Source organism: Pseudopodoces humilis, chromosome 19, assembly GCF_049639895.1.
Source record: "Pseudopodoces humilis isolate 2021_Gansu_Grassland_sample_001 chromosome 19, ASM4963989v1, whole genome shotgun sequence".
NCBI lineage: Eukaryota > Metazoa > Chordata > Aves > Passeriformes > Paridae > Pseudopodoces > Pseudopodoces humilis.
In genome coordinates this window covers 4,463,940-4,484,822 of record NC_142218.1, presented here as the reverse complement: position 1 = coordinate 4,484,822, position 20,883 = coordinate 4,463,940, and the positions used below count along the sequence as shown (strand labels likewise).

Below are 20,883 nucleotides of genomic sequence, written 5' to 3'. Positions count from 1 at the left end.
TTGAAACAAAAAGTTACACCCATCCACTGCCTAGAATTCCTCTGTTTGACATCCCCTGGCTGTAGACAGCTGAGAGACAGAGGTATTTAACAGAGTGGCAAAACTTAAACCAATTAAAAAAAAAAAAAAACAAAACAACAACAACAAAAAACCCTCAGTGGCATTTTTGTATTATTAAAAGAAATTTAATATAATTTTTAAATTAAAAAATTCAATCTCTCTATTAAAGACACTGAGTCAGGTGCTAATACTGTCAAACATATGCTTTTGGCATGAGTTTTACATAAAGTTTAAGATTTTATGCATTGCTTCAACAAGTTAAGAAACCATCTTCATACTTACAGTAGCAATAAAGTCAATTCCATACAATATCAAATATCCTTTTTTTTAAAAAAAAGTTTTAAATATATTAGACTCTGATTGCCAAAATGCCATTTTATACACAAAGCTGCTAATACAATATACAGTTCTTACATTATTTTTTTTTCTTCACATAAAATACATTTCATCAAGTTTTATTTGTACATCGTTTACTACTGATCAATGGAATTACGAGTTATTGCAGAAGGCTTGCCATCATCTCTTACTGTCCTGTACACACAGCAGTCCCGCCTGCTCCAGGGTTATCCACACTCCTGCAACCTCACACCCCAATCTAAAGGCTGAAGACATTGTGGTGGCAATACTAAGGCTGCATCTGCACTGTTTAAAAACCCGTATCTCCCCTCCAGCTGTGGGTGGAGATCATTGCATTGGTGTAGCTTTGGGATCAGGTATCATGAGCAGAGTCTCCTCTACTACAGCTTCCACAGTTGAAACATGGCAAAATATCCCAGGTCATAATTGTGCCATGGCAGATGTTTCCCAGAGAGCCCAGTGGTACTCAAACTGTGTGAGGGAACTGAGAAGTCCATTACCAGTTTGGCCAACATGAAAACAGAATAAAGGTGAAGAACAACCAGGGAGAACTGTTCTGTTGCACATCCATGGGCAAAACAAAACAAAAAATGGAAATGTGTAAAGGTGTAAGAGGTGAGACCTTGCTGCTGCAAGTGTGTTCTGGATTCTGCCAGCAGAGAACTGACATACCAAAGTAGTCAACGGGATTTGTCAAAATACAATGAAGCCCCTGTGCATTTCCTTTCTGCGTATTTAGGAACAGAAAAGTGGTGATCATGAGAGAAATCAAAAGAGTAAAGAATAATGTCAAAATCTGCCATGCTCTGAACTGTTATCCCCTTGCAAAAGTCTCCAAGTTAAAGATCAGCAAGAACTGTACAGTCACCAGAAACCTTCCAGAGAAGAAGAAACGAGTTACCTTTAGCAAGTATAAGGCACAGAAATAACCCAGGTGTAGGGGGAAACCTTCAGCAGACAGACAACAGTTCATCCATGGCTCACTGGAGACCAGTGCTATTGCTTTCTCAGGATATTCCCTTCTCCATGGTAACTGATTTAGTTTCAGCAGGGATGATGTGGGTAACCACAGCTCCAAGACTGAAGAAAAAAGAACACTAGAAAGAAGTTGTAATGTCATTTGGGAGCTTTTAAGGGATTTCAACCCCATGAAGTAAGACCCTGCTCAATAAACTTGAGAATTCACTGCCTCCACTGAGTATTGCACTGAGTCATTATTGCTATTGCCCTGCCATGCTCTTCTCCATCCCTACCAGGAGTTCCTCATCCAGGTGGTTCTTCAACCACACCTCCAAGATGGCACAGAATCACATCAGCTTGAGTCAGTTCTTCCCAAAATTGGGAGGGTTTTAAGATTCAGGAGCACCAAAGAAGTGAAATTAGGTGGGCTGAAATCACATCATGTGGTATGTGAAACACAGATCCAGGTCTGATTTCAAACACATCCCAGCAATGGGACTCAAGCCCTTATCTAACATTGCTGTGCTGGGGCTTCCTTGGCTGAGCTCACTAAAGTACACACATTGTTTTGTAAGACACCTTTTTCTCCATCTAACAAATTTTTTTTCAATGTGGAATGTAAAGCTTCTCCCATCAACCACTTAGTTTGCTAGAAGCAGTACAAATTCAGCACACAGGAAAATGTTGTGAGGGGAAGGAAGGGTTATTCTTGTGCAGCTCTGCCTGCAACAGACCTGTCAGTACATCCACATTCTCAGATCTTTGCACAGTCTCTATGAACAATACAACATTTGTCTCCCTGGTAACTGAACAGTGACTCTAATCTGGCCTTGAAGCTGTAATTAGATATTTATTGATCTTAAAACCATTCAGTATATCATAAAACCCTCAAATGCTCCTCTAATAAACTAAGATATGCCAGTCACAACATGATTTCTACGTTCTACAGCTTTTTAGCCACATTAAGATCCAATGAAACAGCCAAGTGTCCTCTGCTCTCTACCTTAGAGCTTTCCTCTGGGATGGCCTTTAAAACACACAGATATCAAAACCCCACTATTGTTGTAACACTGCTAAATTTTACAGTGCAAAGCGTTATTCCTAGAGGTAGGCTGTTACAATGCCTGTGTAAGAGAATCTATGTGGTTTTTATTCCCCCAACAGCCTGTTTTTCTGCACAAAATAGTTCACCAGAAGCAGGTTAATTATCCACCTTACAGAATCCCTCATCCCAGACCAACAACCAACAGCTCTGCCCGTGCTCCACAGGCAGTGACCATTATATCCCAAATGTCACCACACAGAAGCATGAATCCATTCCAGGTCATTCTTCAACAGCCTTCCAGCTCATGCCCTGGTGCAACTTCAGCCCAAAGCCAGTGGTAGGTCAATACTTGGCAGGGCTGTGAAACACATCCTGCAAGATTTATCCATCACTGCCTCTTACCATTAATAACTCTCCTGTCTGATTAAGAATTGATTACATTTGATCAGACACCATGAGACTTCACAGTAGGATGATGAGTTCCCAGAGTTTTACTTATGTGAAATACCAATGGAAGGCAAAGAGCTGTTTGTCTAAAATGGACTGGTTTCCTGCAGTTCTAATGTATTAACAGCTCTCAATGAAAGCAAGCCTCAAACTACTTTACACTATTGCATTCATGATCTCCACTTCCTTGGAATTAGGCAGGATTCAATACACTTGCTTGCACAAAGTTGCTCTGAGAAGGAAAAGGGCCCTACTCCTCCTTTGCTGGGAGGGAAGGCAACATCTGGGCCCAAATTTTGCACCATATACAACCCAGTAGATAGCGGCACCAAAATTTCTTAGAGTGAGCTCGGAGATCTCATTAGGATGGATGTGGAGTGACAAACCTCTCCACCATGGGAGAAGAGAGGCACCTGAAAGATCATCTCCCCTGTTCTGTAATAGCCAGGCCACAATTGGTGTTATCCCAGAATAATTTACTCAAGGTAATTAAAGATCCACTGTTAACCACACATGCATGCAGTAAAGTCTTTCCAGTTACCAAATCACCCTATTACTACTAGAGAATGACTTTAAAATCCCTTAAGATCAAGCAGAAGAAGTATTTTCTAGTCCTATAATTAGCATATGTTTCAACAATGGAGGGAGCCTTCAACTTCTCTGAATGCTTTGAACTGTCTTTAGCAGAACTGGGGTTTTAAGCAAACCAGATCAACTGCTACCATTTTCTAGTTTGCACCTAAAACTGGCGAGGAAAGAGAATTCTTTCATACAATTCAAACCATTAAATTATTGGCCTGGTAGCTCACAGGTCCAAGGTGTGTCCTGCACAGCATGGCAGTGGTGGTGACACACAGCCACCTCTGCTGCCTGGAGGAGAGCCCTGTATGGGAATGTATGCAGCCCCAGCAATGGGTGGATTTGATGGGGGGCAGAGGGTAGCACTTAACAGTCACTGGCAGCCTCAGTCAACTTTTTATAGCCTAGAAAAAAGTTAAGGCTTGGAGGATCCCCACAGAGGGAGAGTACATGTGAAGGGGAATATTGATGTCTAACAGGTGCCAGATAAAAGGAAGATGGGTGGAAGCTGTGTTTGCTGTTGCTTGGCTGAAGCACAACTACGTGAGCTAGATTTAATCCACTGATGGCTTACAGAGACCCAAACAGGTTTATGTCCTCAGTTTTAAGCTGCCCAAGAAAACACATATTCATGCAGGCAAACAGTTAATGTGTGTGACAGCCCCTCTGTGCAGAGGAGTTAAAGATTTACAGTTACTTCTTAAATACAACTGAAGTGTGGCCAGTTCCTCAGAGCTGTCCCACACTGTCCTCTCACCTCCCCCACGTATACAAAGCCTGAACTTGCTGCAAAGCCAGTGCTAAACCCCCAGGTTACCCTGTGCCAGTGTTTGCCAGGTGGGCTGTCAGAGCTCACATGAACTACACCAAGACACAGTGTTGGTGCTGCAGCTGCTCCACAGCAGAGAGGCTTTGTTAAGTACTGATGGTGTGAGGAAACCCCCACAGACACAGGGGCCTTTAAACCTTCCTCTGCCAGCTGCTGCCCACTGCTGACAGCTTCAGCAAGGGAGCTGGAAACCAGAACAAAGCATCTCCTGTCCTGCTGCAGTGTTCAACTACCACAGCAATGGTTAAAGTTATTTCTCAGCCAGAGACTGCAGGTCAATGCAAGTGCTGTCATATCTACGGGATTAGAAATGCTTCCATGGCGTTCCTAGGTTAGTGTTGGCAAGCCTTTCCTTCACATCCCTCCTAAACCCTGTGGTTCTGGAAATCCAGAAAAAATCAGAACACAAAGCATATTGCCCCTAGTATCTGTGTTGAGCGTACAGAGTAAACAAACAGAATCAATAGGAAAGTGAGATCAACAAAAGTCTTTTCAGTTTTAACAAATTAGGAGTCTAAATAGTACAAATAAGTTTTTTAAATTACTTATTCCAATATAGACCTTTGTCAGTATTTTATTGCAGTAAAATTCTATTGCCAGGGCCCCTTTATTGCAACATCAGTTTTAAAGCCTATTGAGTGAAGCCTGTTCCAAGAAAAGTTCTGCTTCAAACCTGATGGCAGTCTGCAGTGACGAGCTGACAGGAGCAGAACAGGACCCAGCCAGTGCACAGTTTGTGATGCTGAGCTGTCACTGCAAGGAGGTAACGCCTTGCAAACTTCCTAAGTGCAGTATCTGTGCTTGCATGTTGCTCCAGCCCTGGAAGTGCTGGATCCAGCTGTGTGGAAAAAAACTCTGTCCACTCTTGCAAACCGCATGCAGGGGCTGACCTCCCCTCCAGGATATGTGCATCACCCAAGAGTGAAAACACAGGTCTGAACTGTCACCTTCCAGCTGCTCGGTGACTTACAGCAAGAAGCTCAGACACAAAGATTTGAATTCAGATCCTTTCTTTGTTCCAAGGCATCTCATGACTTACCAAGGATGGGGAGGCAGCACACCATACTTTCTTCCCCAGGGAGCAAGGCTAAGGAGACTCCTTTGACACCATATTGATGTGCATCCCTTCCTCTCCTAAGAGCCTTGCTCCACCTGCATTACTCATCCGGCTGCAATGGAAGTCATTGGCAGGGTAAAGTACAATTTGAGATGAACAAGGCTGCCACAGTCAGGATGTCCATAACCAAATTCTCCCTTTGGAATGCAAACAACCTGGCCACTGCGACGGATCCAGCCAGCCCACCCACGTCTCGTTTCCTCTGGGGTGAGACACAGGCCAGACTAGGAAATCCTGCAGCACCCGTGCACCTTCTCTTCCATTTCCTCCATGGGAGCTTTGAATTTCAAGAGGGGTGGATCACCACTGGACACTGTGTAATACACTGAAGTCCCATTGGAGCTGTAGGGAGAAGTCCTGGATTCGATTAAGTGCGACTTGGGCTCGCCCACGCTCTCAGCAACTCCCGCCACGCCGGCGCTGAAGTGGGTGCTGAGGAAGGGGTGCTGGAGCAGTTTGGCTGCAGCTCGCTGCCGCTTCAGTTCCGACAGCGTTTGGTGGTTGTGCTCCTTGTAGGTGCCCCAGAGCTGCGGGGCCTCGGGCAGCGCGGGGCTGCCGTAGGGCAGCACGTGCCCGGGGTTACTCTCGGGGTCAGCGTGCACGCTCCAAATGTCCCCGTTGGAGAAGGTGTACTGGTAAGGGCTGGCAGATGCCATCAGTCCGTTCTGCAGAGGGATCTCGCTGTCACACTGGGTGCTTTTGTTCGCTAGCTCCGGGAGGAGGGCGGAGTTCTCCAGCACTGAATTCTGTAACAGCAAGACAGGAAAGAGCATTTTCCCTCATTCCCCATAGCAGGGTTCATCCCTGTGACAACCTCCTAAGTCTGCTCACACTCAGCCTTTCTACCAGACAGGTGCTGCAGCACAAACACTGAATTCTCCCACTAATGCTGCGAGCCCCAACCAGGAACTCCTTCCCAAACAGGACACGGAACCTTAACTTGAAAGGCCTCACACACACACAAAAAAAATGCTTATCTATATAACATAATTTAATAATTAATAATTTAAATTTAATTAAAAACAAGCAACTGCAAAGCAAGTTTACAATTCTTTTGTGCTTACCAGTTTGTGACCTTTAGAATGAAAGGCACACAGTATTTTTTTGGAGCATCTTGGTTCATTTTTATCTCAAAACTATGTATGCAGCTGTAAATCCAAAACAGGCTTTCCACTTGAGTGGGACATCCCAATTTATACCAGATGAGAATTTGGTCTTTTTCTTGCACCTGGTGGATGAGGTCTACAAATTTTTCAGCCACCTTCCACCCACTGCTACTGAACCTGCACCACCAGCCCTCCTCAGTGACTCCCACCAGAGATTCCTTACAGGGTCTGTATTCTCCTGGTCAGACCGAGTCTCCCCAATTTCTCCAATGAGACCTGAGTTTCTTCCTTCTTCTGCTGCCCCCAGTTGCTGCCACACCATGGCCTCCTTCTCGCACTCCTTCCTGTAGAGGTTTGTCCTGTCCGAAAGGCTGGCCCTCCTCACCACCTTCCTGTGGGACAGGGATAGAAGGCATCAAAGCTGTGAGCAGGACATGACATTTCCTCTTAGCCTGTAGCTCTTCTCACCTCCTCCTCCTCCTCACACTTCACAGTCTCTCCCTCTGGAATGGAACGTGGATTCAGCTTCCTGGCACCCACACAAAGCCAAGGCACTGGGGTGGATGCTGAAGGTGGGAGGAATTTTAAGGAGCTCTAAACTGGCACTGCAAATCTGTGGTAGAGCTCATGCAGGTCACCTTATGGACCTATTCTGCAACTAGTGCAGTAAATGTAGAGGGAAATGGCCCATGGGCTGTTTAGGGAGCTTTGTGGTGGCAAGGACTGCTTTGGTGTCTAGCAAACATCTTATAAAGACCTCTGCAAACTGTGTCTCAGCACTGCGTCTTGGCCATGTGACACACTACTGAAAAGCTCAAGTTAATCCACTTGAAGCACTGATCTTCCAACACCAGTTTCAGTGTTTTAACAGGGTAAATTCTTACCATTTGCTCCTGTGCTCAGGCCAGTCCTTAAACCACACCAGCACAAAACCATTGTTTTTTTGCTTTCCCCCAAGAATTAGCACCTCTTCCTAGGGAAAAAGCCACTCTCCAAAGGAGCTCTGCTTTCAGCAACTGAAGTGAGCTCCTGCTCATTCAAGTTCATTCAGAAAGGACAGATGGGCTGCTCTCACCAGCCTCAGGGTGCTCTGCAGCCACAACTGGGTGGCCAGGCCAGTGCCCCAGTGACCTGCAGAGAACAGCACAACTCACCCCCGGCTGCCCGTGCTGGAGGTCCTGCGGCTCAGGGAGGATTTATGTCTCATCTGAGACTTCATGATCACATCGTGTTTGTGTTTCAGCTCCAGAAGCAGCACTTTGAATTCCTCCTCTTCACACAGATCTATGGCACACACAGACCAAGCCCTTTGTCAGAGGGTTCTCATTAACACCATGTTACTAATTGTGCCTTCCTAATTAGACACCCAGGTCTTAGGGCTGCACACAACAGCAGGGGGGCTCCCAAGCACAAGGGTTAACATAGGAAACACGCAGCAGGAAGACTTGGTGCTTGACAAATGTCTTCTTCCTTCTTTTTTATGAGCAGGAAAAAGAATTTTCTGTAGTAAAGTAGGTGCTTCAAAACTTCAGTCCCTGTTAAATAAACTTTGATTCTAAAAAGATACCTAAAAAATTATGTTAATGCTTCTGAAAACACCACATGAGGACTCCAGCCATTTCTTAGCCATTTCTTTCTTTAAGCTTCATAAACTCACCTATTGGCATCTCATCCAAAGATGTCCTGGCACTCAAACTAGCCCCATGGGACACGAGCAGTTCAGCCATCTGCATCTGAAGAATGGAAAGAAAGCCAAGATAGAGGTATTTGAGGCAATTTAGGCTTTCCTCTCTAAAGCTGAAAGGCTGGAATAAGATGAGAGGCAATGGCACATGGGTTCAACTCGCCCCAAGTACCTCTGGTGTGTGATTAAACACTGTTCCCACCATCCACCTGCACAGGCATGCTCTGCCTGAAATTTCTCAGCAACCAGTTCTTTTTGGAGCCCATGGGATCTCCTCTGATGCTGTCCAGAGAGCCCAGCCCTAGTGCAGTTTTATTTCATTTGCAGAGTACTCCACAGCTGGCCCAAACAGAAAGAAATGCCACTCTCACACACGACACCTAGAGCAAAATCCTTACCTGGCCCCAAAAAGCAGCAGCATGCAGAGGCTCCCAGCCATCCCAGTCCTTCACATCCAGGCTTGCCCCCTGGTCAAGGAGCACTTCAGCTGCATGCAGATAGCCATTGGCTGCAGCTATATGCAGCTAGGAGATAAGGAACAGAGCATGAGCCACCTGCAAGGACCACAAATGGTTTTATACACCGAGTTTCAGAGGATTTTCTTGGATAATGGTTGAGCCTAGAGCTGGCCAGGCAGCACATTTCACACTGGGCAGATGGCACCAGGTCAAGAGCAGGTCATTCCTGTTACTACAGCTCAGTATTGCCTGCATGTATTTCTGTTTGGAGAGGAAATTGTTTAACAGTTAGAATAACTTAGATGTATGGATGAGAAAAATAATGTATTCCCATTTTAAATCAAGGCCTTTTAAGTGCTTCCCAATTTGTAGGGAAAGCACCATCAAAACATGAGCCTGCAATGCAGAACATCATCCACTGTAAGTTCTGCATTTCTCATGCCAGAAGAACATCTCCTCTTCCCCACTAAAGTGCTGTGGATGTGATTTTTCTGAATCAAATTTACAGCCTGCTTTAGTCAGGACTCTGTGCAATTGCACTTCCAATCACACTATAATTATTTTCACCATTTGAAAGTCGAAAACATTTTAAACCTTGGCTACTTTAACTTAAGGGAATATGATTTTTCAGATATTGGCTTCCAACTACAGCCACCACTTTGGAGACAATCAATAATGGTCTTTTTTAGTCCCCCAACTTCATGTCTCTGAAGATTTTCATAACTGCAGTCTGCTCTTGCATCAAACATTGACCCATGCACTGCTCTGAAGGGATTAATTCCACTCAGAGCTCCTGCTACTTCAGTTGTGCTAAAGGGGAGAATCAAAGCTTCTTTTCAAAAAATATTCATGAGGATGCCATCACACACAGTTAAAACTTCATCTGGAAATAAACTCTGATGCTTTCTGGCAACTCAATTAATTTCTACATGCATTTTATGCCACTTTCTAGAGGCCACATGAATTAATAAGGAATCAGTTGGGGATGATATGAAAGGGGGAGGCAAGAGGTCTGCTTAAATGTATGTATATAATCCCTGTTAAAGGCAAAAATGCATTAAAAAATAAGCTGCAATAAAAACTTCAATCATCCAAGCTTACCTTCGAGGGAGCCTGCCCTCCCCTTACACGTCTGGTATATGCTAAAAATGACATTTAGATTAAGAAACTGGAATGCACTGCCATGGCCTGGCCCTCAAACAATGAACCAAGTGCCTGTATATCAGATATATCTGAACTCAAGCATTAAATGGCCATGGTTGTATGAAATTCCCAACACATATTACCACATTACTGAACTTTCCCTAAGTTGGGACTGCTGTTAGACACAGTTTAGGAGACACATTTGTGGGGTACAAAGAGCTAGGATTGTTCAGCCATCTCAGTCCCTGTCCAGACAAATCAGATGCCAGCTTGCAGGTGCCACCCAGTGAGAACAAACACAGCGGCCACTGACTCTGTGAGCCAGACCCCACACAAAGCAGAAGGAGGGAGGAAATCTCCAGGGTTCTCAGCACTCATCCTGCTCTCATGGAAAGCAGAGGGCTCTCACATCTCCTCCACAGGAGCCAAATCAGCCCATGAGAAGCAGGAGGTTACTGGGAGATCCTTCAGGCCCAGCCCCCTGCAGGTTAGCAGATGTATTATGTTCTGTGGGATTTCCCCTCTCAGTGACTTGCACCTGTTGATTTTGTATAACTCCTGCTCCAGGGCAGGTTTCATAACCCCTGGACTGAAAGAAAGCAAAACAGAAGCCACTGCAGTTTCACTCACCAGCGTAGCACCTTGGGCATCAGTCCTGTTCAGGTCCTGTCCAGTCGCAAGTATGTCATGAATGTCACAGATCATCACCTGCTCCGGAGCAGCTCGCATCTCATTGATCCTCTCCTGGGTAATCCCTGTTAAAATTCCAGTTAGAAGGAGAACAGTTGGAAAGGTTGGGAAAAACTCTCCACTGACTGAGTGAAATAAGACATGATCCTGGCTGATATGACCCCACATCCTTCACCTTCACAATCTTTAGGAATCAGAATAACCAGACAGAGTCAGGTCCCAAGAAATTATGCCAGGAGCAGCCCTCTGCTTTTCTCCAGAGGCAAATCAAGAGCTGAGAAATGGGGTGATTTATAGTACCATATTGACCCATTTCTGTATTTTACATAAACTCGGTGTCCTTACCTTGATAGGCCATGCAAGTCTCAATGACATCCAGGGTTGGCTCATCTTCACAGAGGTCATATGGCATGTTGCCATCTGCATTGACTGCCAACAGGTCTGCTCCACTGCAAGGGGAAAACTGAATTACACCTCAGACATCTTAGAGGAGACAGTGCCAAACACTGGGATAAATGCTTAGGAAAAACTAACTGGGATTTGATAGTTGTCCAAATGCCACCAAGGTACCTATGAGATAAGAAAGATTTGAAGCAAAGCTGTGGTGCTATGAATGGAGAAGATTAATTCCAGAACTGGATGAAAGGCAGCACACTACACCTCCTTCCCGAGTCAGTAATGCCATGTTCCACATCCACTCCATTTTCATAACCCTCATCCAAAAATTTCCTAACCCAAGTGGGAACATCCTCCAAGGGATGCTTGACTGCATCCTCTTCTCTCCTTCATTATATAGTCAAAGAAGAGCCAAACTGTCAGTGCTCATCTCCCAGATGACAGCACTGAAGTCTCCCTCCCTGAGGAAGCAGCAGCAGGCACGGCTGTGCAAGGCAGCAGGTTAACAATCCCAAAGCACCAGCACTCTGGGGAAGGGAGGAGAGGCCTCCAGACACAGGCAGGGTGCACCTCAGGTGCTCATCAAACAGCTCAAAACACACCTGGTTTCCTCCTCCTTGCTGGCACGTCTAGAAAGACTTGAGCTTTAGGGACTTGGTCAAGCACCCTGTGTCACCACTGGGGATCAAACATCGCAGGAAATTTACTGATCACTAATTAAGACCCAATGAGACAGGTCACCAAGTTCACCCAGGGGTCTGAGCTGCACAAACACACTGCTGCCCTCGAAGACTGCTGTCTGCTTGACTGGGGCTGGAAGATCTGAGGTGGTGTTTAGGAGCTTGAAGGTGGACCCTGCTGGCTGCTCCTGTTTCTACCCCACCATTGACGACAGTTCCACAGGCACACACAGACACACCAGAATACAGGAAAAAAGGGGCAAATTTTGGCCCAGTCTCCAGAAGCTTCACAAAACTGAGCCTAGCAATCTAGGGTTTTATTGTCTCCTCAGCCTTTCTGCTCTTCCTCCTTCCCCCACTTCTCCCCCAAGCAGAAAGGACTCCCATGAGCAGCCTGAAAGCAGGGAATAATCAGTCTCAGTTTCCATCCACAGAAGCTGTGGGCAGAATCAGACCTGCAGAAAGGACAGACACTAAAAGCCACCTACTGCTGGATGAGGATCTTCACCAGGTTGATATGACCACACGTGGCTGCTGCATGCAGTGGAGTCCACAGCTCGTTGTCCTTGGCATTGACGTTGGCCCCGTGGTTGAGGAGGAGCTTGACTATGTCCTCATAGTTGTCTATGCAGCACTGGGGAGCAAGAAATGCAGACAGATTGGGGTTTTTTAAACTTTGGGAAAATGAGGGCTCATACTTGCTCAGCTGTGAAATAACAAAGGGCTCCTGGACATGGAGACCGACTTTATCCTGCGCTGCTTGGCAAGGAGCATCGCCAGCAGAGTTAAGCACCAAACTGAGCACCAGCAGGTCAAAAAGGAAGAACACCAGCACTGGACAGACCAAAGGGTCACTGGTGATTTCCAGGGCCTTCTGGTGTGGGGGCAGAACCAGCAGGGAACAACAGCAAACACGCTCACAGCTTCCATTCCACTGGGTCTTCCATATTCAAGAGCAAACATAGCAGAAATTCAATGTAACCAGTATAACCACATACCAAGGGATGAGCTGACAAGTTGACATTCCCTTTTCTTAGGGAAAATCCCACACACTGGCATGTGATGTGTGAACTCTCAGGAGTTCACCCTACCTACCACAGTTATCTGGAGAGGCACAAATTGGATTCCCAAAGTTATGAACTACTTTGCAGGGCACTTTTCACTTCCTGAAAAAAAAAATAGCTTCCTTCCTGCATTTAGAGTATAGCCCAGCAGGCCAGAAGGGCCTCAACCTCTTTCCTTTGGTGAAGGTGGAATTTGCATTTTGATCCACCTCTTGTTCACCTCTAGAGATGAATGTGCATGTGATAAAGGCATTAAAATCAGATTTATTCTTGTGCAAGAAGCCTGTTTGTTGCCTGTGCACTGCTGCAGAGCCACACAGCTCAGCACACAGTGCAGGGCTGAATTCCAACACACAGCAAGCATTCCAGCAGCTGAGTGACAAGGACCTTTCAGGTATTTCTATTTTGTTCACCATTCGTACATGGAAATGGGCTTAAAGTCATGCCTGTCACACAGCCAAGTTAGCACAGAAGTGGAAGGAAGTCACATTCACTGGAAGGAATGCTAATGTGCCCACTGAGGGGCTTCTCTGTGCTCAGGGATTCAGTTAATTCCAGCAGATACAAAGCTCCCACCATAACTCCCAATGCACCTTTACAACCTCTCAGTGGGCAAGGTGGGATTCTCCAGGCTTTAGAACCTGGCTGGGAAAGCAAGGAGGCAGTCAGTGTTTCTCTGAGTGCAGGACAACATCTCTGTGGAGAGGTGATGGTGGTGGGGACCTTTTGTTCTTCCAGAAGCCAGTTTGCATTTTTAAACAAACATTCATCCAGCTTTGAAGAGAGCAGGCGACTGGCAAAAGAATCCAAAATCCCAAGTCAATGGGAGCATTCAAAGCAGGGAGTTGTGGCCAGAAAACCCTGAGTGCTCCTGTGACAACCACGCCACTGTTGTTTGAGGCTGTGGAGGCGGCAGCTGCCAGGCACGGCCAGTCCCACGTGCCTGAGAAAGAATAGAAAAACCCTTATGGAAACAGCACAGAGGCTCCAAGGAAGGCCACAGACCTACACACCACTACAGCAAGTCTGTATTTCACTGGTGATCAGCTACTGCCATCCCATACAGACTTTGGATGTCCATGAACCCACAACGAGCAGCAGTGGATTCTTCAAGGATCTTGGGCATCACTTATTTAAATCAAGTTCAAAACTCATGGATTGCCAAGGTCTCTAAATTTGAGTTAATCTGCTAGGAGAATGTAGAGCCCAGTCCTACAAAAATTAAAGGGAAATTTAAGAAATTAAAGGAAAATGCTGTTCACATGTGAAGTCCAGCCCTGGCCCCCGAGCTCTTATTATCACTGAATAAAATCTGGGATACAGCAAGTAAAGGATGTGATCTCAGTTTTTTCCCCAAGATTGCCAGCACAATGTGGTGAAGTTTTACTGCTTTAACTGAGGGAAAAAAAGGGGAATCTAAGAGGTGTCCCTGTTAGAGCTGGCCAGGCTGGCTGAGTGGGCAGCAGGAGGACACAGGTGAGCTCCTGGCACGCCTCACCTGATGCAGCGCAGTTAATCCATCCTCATTGCACAGGTCGGGGCTGATGTTGCTCTTCAGCAAGTAACACACTGCAAGGCAAGGACAGAGGAGAGTCAGAGCAGCCACCCTGGCACAGCTCGTGTTCTCAGCCAGCCCTGGGCTGTCCAAAGCAAGGCAGATCACCCCATTGCTGTGGGCAGAGCTGCAGGAGCCACAAGCACAGCACTGGCTTGTCACCGCAGTGAGAGCAGAGCCTTCCTGGGATTATCCAGCAGAGAGCACCAGCACACAATTTTCCCCCAATTTCCCTCCAAAGGAGACTTAACACAGTTACAATTTTCATTCAGTTGTGTAGGAACAGTCTCCATTTTTGCCATGTGCTCCACAATGCCCGAGTGAAACCTCTGCACTCTGTGGCCCAGGAGAGCCCCGAGGGGATTTTGGGGGTCTCGAGTTAGAGCCATGAGAGAGATTCCTCCCACCATGAGAGGGATGAGGCCTTGCCTCAACAAGTGATCTATCCATGCTGAGAAACCAAATACATTCAGGGCCCTGCCACACCTAAATACACCAGGGGTGCTTTGGACATTTCACTGGAGCTGCTGGGGGTTTGGGGAAAGCTTCCCAGAGGCTTTAGTTTTTAATCACTGCTTTGGGGGGAATGGGTAACATTTATTCCATTAAACTGCAAATTTCCAAAATACATGAAAAGTCATTAGCCCCTAGGTGAAATCCATGCACTGGGCAATTGCAACAAGGTTGGCAGGGAGCATAAATTAATAGCAACACTTTGAAGAAACTCTTCAAAATCAACACTGCTGACAGATTTTGATGATCCATGCCCATTTTCTCTGTTTTCTTGCTCATTCCCTGCTTTTTCTCCAGAGATTTCACTACTTAATGCTCTTCCTAACTCAAATGTCACTGACAACACAAGCACAAGCCAGAGGTTCATAATCATCTCCCCAGGGCCAGAGCAGCAACAGATATTCATGTCACATCTTATTTGATGGCAGGCATGCAAGCACTGAGTGAAACCAGAGCTGCACAAGAAGGAGCCCTGACACAGCTGAAAGGGCAATAACCATCCTCAGGGCTGGCAATCAAAAACACTGCCAGGTTGCTCACTCCAAAGCATCCTGCAGCCTCTGATCCCTGTCCTGCTGTCAGAGGGAGCTCCTTCCCCAGCACATCCCAAACCATCTGCAGGGCTGTCCCTGGGGACAGAGCACTTCTGGCACGCAAAACAGAACATGGAAAACACACCCACCATGACATCGGTGATGATTTATGAGGCTTTGTTTAAAAGATCTGGAAAACACACTCGCAAGAAAGGCAAATCGAAAGCAAAGTGAAATTTTGATTGGAAGCCACTGCTCTGACGTTATCACAAAGGAAGGCAAAACCAGCCAGAAGTGAAATAAAACACTTCACATCACAGAGTTGTTTCACCCAACCCAAAATGGATGCTTGGATTTACTTGTGCTGGAAATAATTTCGAGGCATGGACACCTGCTGGATGAAACTGCTGCAAAAAAGCAGAATACAGCAAAGACAAAACTCATCCAGCACCACAGTGAATCCAAAGCCTCTGGTTTTTTTCCAGCTCGAAGGCCAGTGCAGGAAGCCCACGCCTACACTGGACTCGCAGCCCCAACACTTGCATGCTTAACAGTAATAAGAGCACTGAACCTCAGCCAGTATATCCAATTTAATGACTCTGCTTCTACTGTTTCTGGCCAGCCCTGGGCTCTTGCTCTCCTAATCCAAGCTGAGTGATAGACGATTCACCAGTGGGTCTGTTTGTCTCTTATTTACGTTGGATGTTCTGCCCATTAGGGTTTTAATTCAATCTCAGTCAGTTAAGTGCCATTGTGTACTAATGACACACAGCTCCATAATCATGTTTTGCCTGATTATGGAGATTTGGACAAGTAGATGCTAGCAAATTAACCTTGTAAGTGCTGTCTCTCCATGGGAAGAAGCAGCAGCATAAATCCCAGCTTGTTACAGGGTTTTGTGTCAAAGGCACTGTGATCATGGCTTGACAGAGCTTGTAAGAGGCCCTGAAGGGTTAAGGTTCATAGAAGTTTTAATCTTACCCTAAAGAAGCTTTGAATTCTTCACTAACCCCTGCAGCAGCCCTCACGTTCACAGTGCACCTCCCCTTGGCTCCCTTCTGTCCTCAAGACATGCTCACCTTATTTCCCAGTATCTCACAACACACAGAAGGCTGACAGCCACAAGGCACCAGAAAAGCTCAAAAAACCCAGGTAGTGAAACTAGGCGTGGATGTGGAACCTCTGAGTCCAGGCAGACAAGGCACAAAGAAGAGATCATCAGACTGCTTTCTGTCCTGTCCTAAGCTGAAGATTGCATTTCAGGGCTCGGCAGGGGAGCACAGGTAAGGCAGCAACGAGCCTCCATTCCTGCCCAGCCCAAATTCACAGCAGAACACAGCCCCATTCCTGCCCAGCAGACCAGCAGCAGGGCATGGGGAGGCAAAGAGCAGCTTCATCACCCCCTCTCCCTGTGAGCTGCACATGGAGGGAGGACATGGACACCTTCTCCATGCCCCTTACCCAGGAACAGCCCTTCCCAAACAGTCAGGAAGTTCCTCCTTTCTGATAAACTTCAGGAGGAAATGTGTATTTTTGGTTTATCCACTGCCCTAAGGGTAGGGAAGAGGGGCACATCTGTGATGCTTTGCAGTGCTGGGCCCTCACCTGTGGCAGTGCCACCGACCTGCTCTGCTGTTTCACACACAACACAAGTTACAGGCGCCTGAGCGTGCAAAACGCTTCTCTCTTCAAGCCCTGCCGGTGGCACAGCTTCCCTGCAGAGCCCAACACCTTCTCCCCCAGCTCCAGGCATGACTGATGCTGTACAGGTAGGAAGCAAACACTTCAGCTCCAAGGACACAGATTAATCACTCAGCACCAGCTGATGCCTTCTGTCGGCTCAAGGCTCAGCCTCCACTGGTGGAAGGACAATCCCCCCATATGCTCATGGAAATGAGCCCTCTGCCAGCCCCTGAGCCCACCAGAAGGGGCTCTTTGGGGTCACACCAGCCTGTTCAGCATCAGGCTCCATGCTAACACCACGATTAACTTCTTAGAGAGCTCAGTGCCAAAAATGCTGAGCTCTGTCAAATCTGTGCGCTGCACGTAGGCGGAGGCAGGTGGGGAGCAGGGGCTGGGTGCGTGGATATTCTTTATTACGTGTCGAGCACAACTTGTGGGAAGCAGCTCCAAACGCACAGCAAATGAAGGAATGAAAATGATCACAATAAGAGCTGGGTGAACAAATTGTTGTGAATAATTCATCGCAAATTATATTAACTGAGCGATCACTCAAATGTATTTTCCATTATTCTCCTTGCTCTGCCTATAATTGAACCTCTCACACACCAAGATGGTGTACATTAATCTTCAATTTATATTTTATCATTCACATCTGGGCTGTGTTAAATGGAAAAAGCTCCTACAACAGCTGTAAAAATACAGCCTCGGTCTTAAATCGCTCTCCATCAGATGTCCCGGGGCTGCCTTGGAAAGATTCTCCTCCCCAAACACAGCAAACTGCTTCTCAGGAGCTCCTTCTCCTCCCAGCCTCACTAATTCTCCCCAAAAACTAAAAAGCAGGGGAAAGGCAAAAACAACACTGCAAAGGTCCTAAGGAAAATTCAACAAGGGGCAATCGACTCTCCCGCCTGAAGAGATGTTACAGTGCTATCATTTTTCAGTGGTGTTACTTCCCACTGAGTTTACACTGGAAGCAGCTTTTCCAGAAAAGTTCCTAAACCAGATGAAGAAAAAAACCTCGCCTTTGTTAGTGCAATTTCCCCTTAGTCAATAAGCTACACCATAAAATCCTGGATACTGTTACACTCCCATCTATACCAAGCACTTGCATACCTCGAGCATTAATAACTCGAAAGAGGAAAAGCCAGCTGGAACTGATATGGATCCCATGGAGGGATAAATAAAAAACCCAGCAGACACCTTCCTGATAGGAGGTCCTGATTCCTCCCAGAAATATATAATGGCAAAGTGCCTCTGCTGGCAGGCAGGCTTACCTGCGTGCTCCAAGTTTACATACACACACAGGCCATTACTTTTCAAAAATCCAGGTCTGTCTCAATCTTTTTTACTCAACAATTTATCTTTGAAATCATCCCAACTCTTCAAGTTCACCTTTTGGTGAACCAGGCGCTTTCAGGCAACCTTTCAAAGATGGGGTCTCTATGACAGTACAATAATTTCTGTATGTTCACACACGATTTCACTGCATAAAATGAAGTTTCACTTGGGTTAATAAAACATTTCTACGCATCGATCCAAGTCCCTTTCACACAAATGCAGCTTTAGTCAGAGACCAGTGCAGCAGAAGCAGCTCCTTCCAGCATTATTTGTAGTGACACACACGCAGGGGTGTTGGCAAATGTCTGCAAAGACTGATCCCAGCCTGCCAGGCATGGGACTGTGGATGGGCTCAGCTACTTCAAAGCTGCATGTTTACTGCAGGGCTTTGCAGGGATATTTATTACACAGGAGAAACAATGCCAGGAAAACAGCACTGAAGCTGTGAGCGCTCTGCCAGCTTCCTAGCCCAGCATACAATGATATTCACATTTTACAGCATATCTAAACTCTGAGCAACAACAGGATGAACTCACTCAGCCTTATCCTCCACTCCCTGCAATGTACAACTGATAGCCCATGCTGGTTCATTGATAAACTCCACAGCTCTCTAAAGCTTTTTAAAGACAGAAAACCCCACAAAAAGCAAAATGCTGCACTCAGACAGCTTCAAATACATAGTACACCTAAAAATAAATATGGCCCAGTTTGCCTGCTGAGCCAGCGACCAAGACATCCCATCCTGATTGATCACTGAGCTTTCTTGGGAAGGTTCAAAGCCTGTTAAACACTTCCCACCCAGTTTATAGCCAGGCACACACACTGCTTCTAAAATACCCACAAAACCTGGGAAGTCTGGAGAGAGGCCAGCAGAGCCCCATCTGCTTCGTGCCACATTCACAGGGCAGGGACACTGCACGCAGCCACACTCAGTCCAGGTGCTGCTTCTCTCAAGGAAAATCTATTTCTGACTTTGATGCTTCTTAAGAGGGCACAGCCCTCCTCAGCCCCGAGGAGCCTGGTTTTCACAGCAGGGCTGGGGCCCTGGCTTATGCAAGTTTTATTCTGACAGCAAGTCAACAAGTCATACATTTATTTAATGCACAGAGTCCAATTCTTTCTCCCCCTGTCTGTGAATATTTCAATCCATTTTTTCTTTATGCTTTGACCCTTATCCATCACTGCAGCACCACAGCAACAAGAGCAATGCCACAAAGGGACGACCTCCTACAGCTGTTTCTCGGATGGATGTGCCACAGCCTGGCCCCCACACCCTTCTGCATCCCACGTTTTTCTTGTTCTGCATGCAGGACTTCAAGCTCTGATAATCCACTTAGTGCTAGTGATGATAAAGCATCTTTCTTTAAAGGCTGCCATCCACCTGGGATTACTGGGATAAGGAAAGGTGCAAGTTACCCATCTGCAGCCACGGTGCTTGAAGGGCGTAGCAGAAACAAAGCCAAATGCATTTCAATTGGGAAAATAAAAATTAGAGGATGCTGCTGCCTGACACACCTTTCTAAAGATGTAGTGTCATGTTCAAAAGTACATGAATCAGGATCAGATCCTGATCCCCTTATATCAGACCAACAGTGAAATTGGCCCACACTGGAAATGTTAAATACATAAAGCAAAATTAAAGTCAAAGATTACTTCCCTGGTTTCCCATTTGTCATCTGGTATTGGAAGAATAAATAAATCATTTTGGGATGGTTTTTAAACAGATGATGGGATTTGAAAGGGATGAGTGTTTTATGTAACCTTTGGGCTCAGCTGCCTTCAGCAGGATTGCTGTGGGCAGGGAGCCAGGAAAGCAGATTCCCCAATATCACTGTGACAGAAACACCTGGGCTGCCACAGAGCCTCTTCTCTCTTTATGAGGCACTTCAGAGCAGTTATTTCAACGGTCCTGATTTAAAGAGTACTAAAAAAAATATATTAACTCAGACTTTGGGAGGCATGGACCAAGCAACCCAAGGCCAAGTTTCCCAAGGATGACTCAGGAGCTTGGCACCAGCAGAGCAGAGCTGGCTTTTAGGGTGTGAGAGCTCACAAAGGGAATGGTCCTGCTGGGGTGGAAACCACACGAGTCAGTGGCCTGAGAAGAGAACAACAACATTCTCCAGCAGCAGCTCCAGGGGCACCTGCATCCCTCATCTCCTGAGTGCACACCTGAAATTTTGGGTTTGGTGAGCCCAAGCAGGTGAGCAGCACATCTCCTCTTTGGGTTTCTGGCAGAGCGAGACAAAGGGCACCTACAGAGTCAGTAACTCAACCAGGACCTCCTGTTCTACTCCTCTGGCTTCTTCCAGCTTTCTTCCTACAGAAAGCACTTCTTGGAAGTCATCACAATGCCTGCAGATCCATTCAGACAACACAAAATCAACACAACATGTGCCTTTTATCTGAGCAGCACAGAGAATCTCACTCAGATACGCCTTCAGAAACTTTTGATGTGTTGGACCAAAATCCATCTTCTGAGACAAGGAGCCTCAGCACCTGTTTGCACTAAGTTTAAAAGAAATGAAGTCTTGCAGGGTACCAGAAAGGAAATGCATCATAAAAATTAATTTGCTTTAATAGAAATGACAGCCTGAGAAATGTTTAAATGAAAGGGAGCAATGGTGCCAGGAGGGAACCTTCTGC

At 46.2% G+C, this 20,883-nt stretch overlaps 1 protein-coding gene across 8 annotated transcripts in view; it reads right to left on the bottom strand.

Annotated features, from left to right (window-relative positions):
* Positions 1-224: 224 nt before the first annotated feature.
* PPP1R16B (protein phosphatase 1 regulatory subunit 16B) overlaps positions 225-20,883 on the bottom strand; it is a 58,109-nt gene continuing 37,450 nt past the window's right edge. For all 8 annotated transcript variants that reach the window (XM_088064437.1, XM_088064440.1, XM_088064438.1 and 5 more), the window contains 9 exons: positions 14,114-14,184; positions 12,040-12,185; positions 10,821-10,924; positions 10,416-10,540; positions 8,583-8,708; positions 8,158-8,233; positions 7,655-7,784; positions 6,724-6,892; positions 225-6,140 (listed from right to left, as the gene is read on the bottom strand). In XM_088064437.1, coding sequence (XP_087920563.1) covers positions 5,619-6,140; positions 6,724-6,892; positions 7,655-7,784; positions 8,158-8,233; positions 8,583-8,708; positions 10,416-10,540; positions 10,821-10,924; positions 12,040-12,185; positions 14,114-14,184 — 1,469 coding nt within the window. In that variant the 3' untranslated portion in view covers positions 225-5,618. The remainder of the gene's footprint in view (positions 6,141-6,723; positions 6,893-7,654; positions 7,785-8,157; positions 8,234-8,582; positions 8,709-10,415; positions 10,541-10,820; positions 10,925-12,039; positions 12,186-14,113; positions 14,185-20,883) is intronic.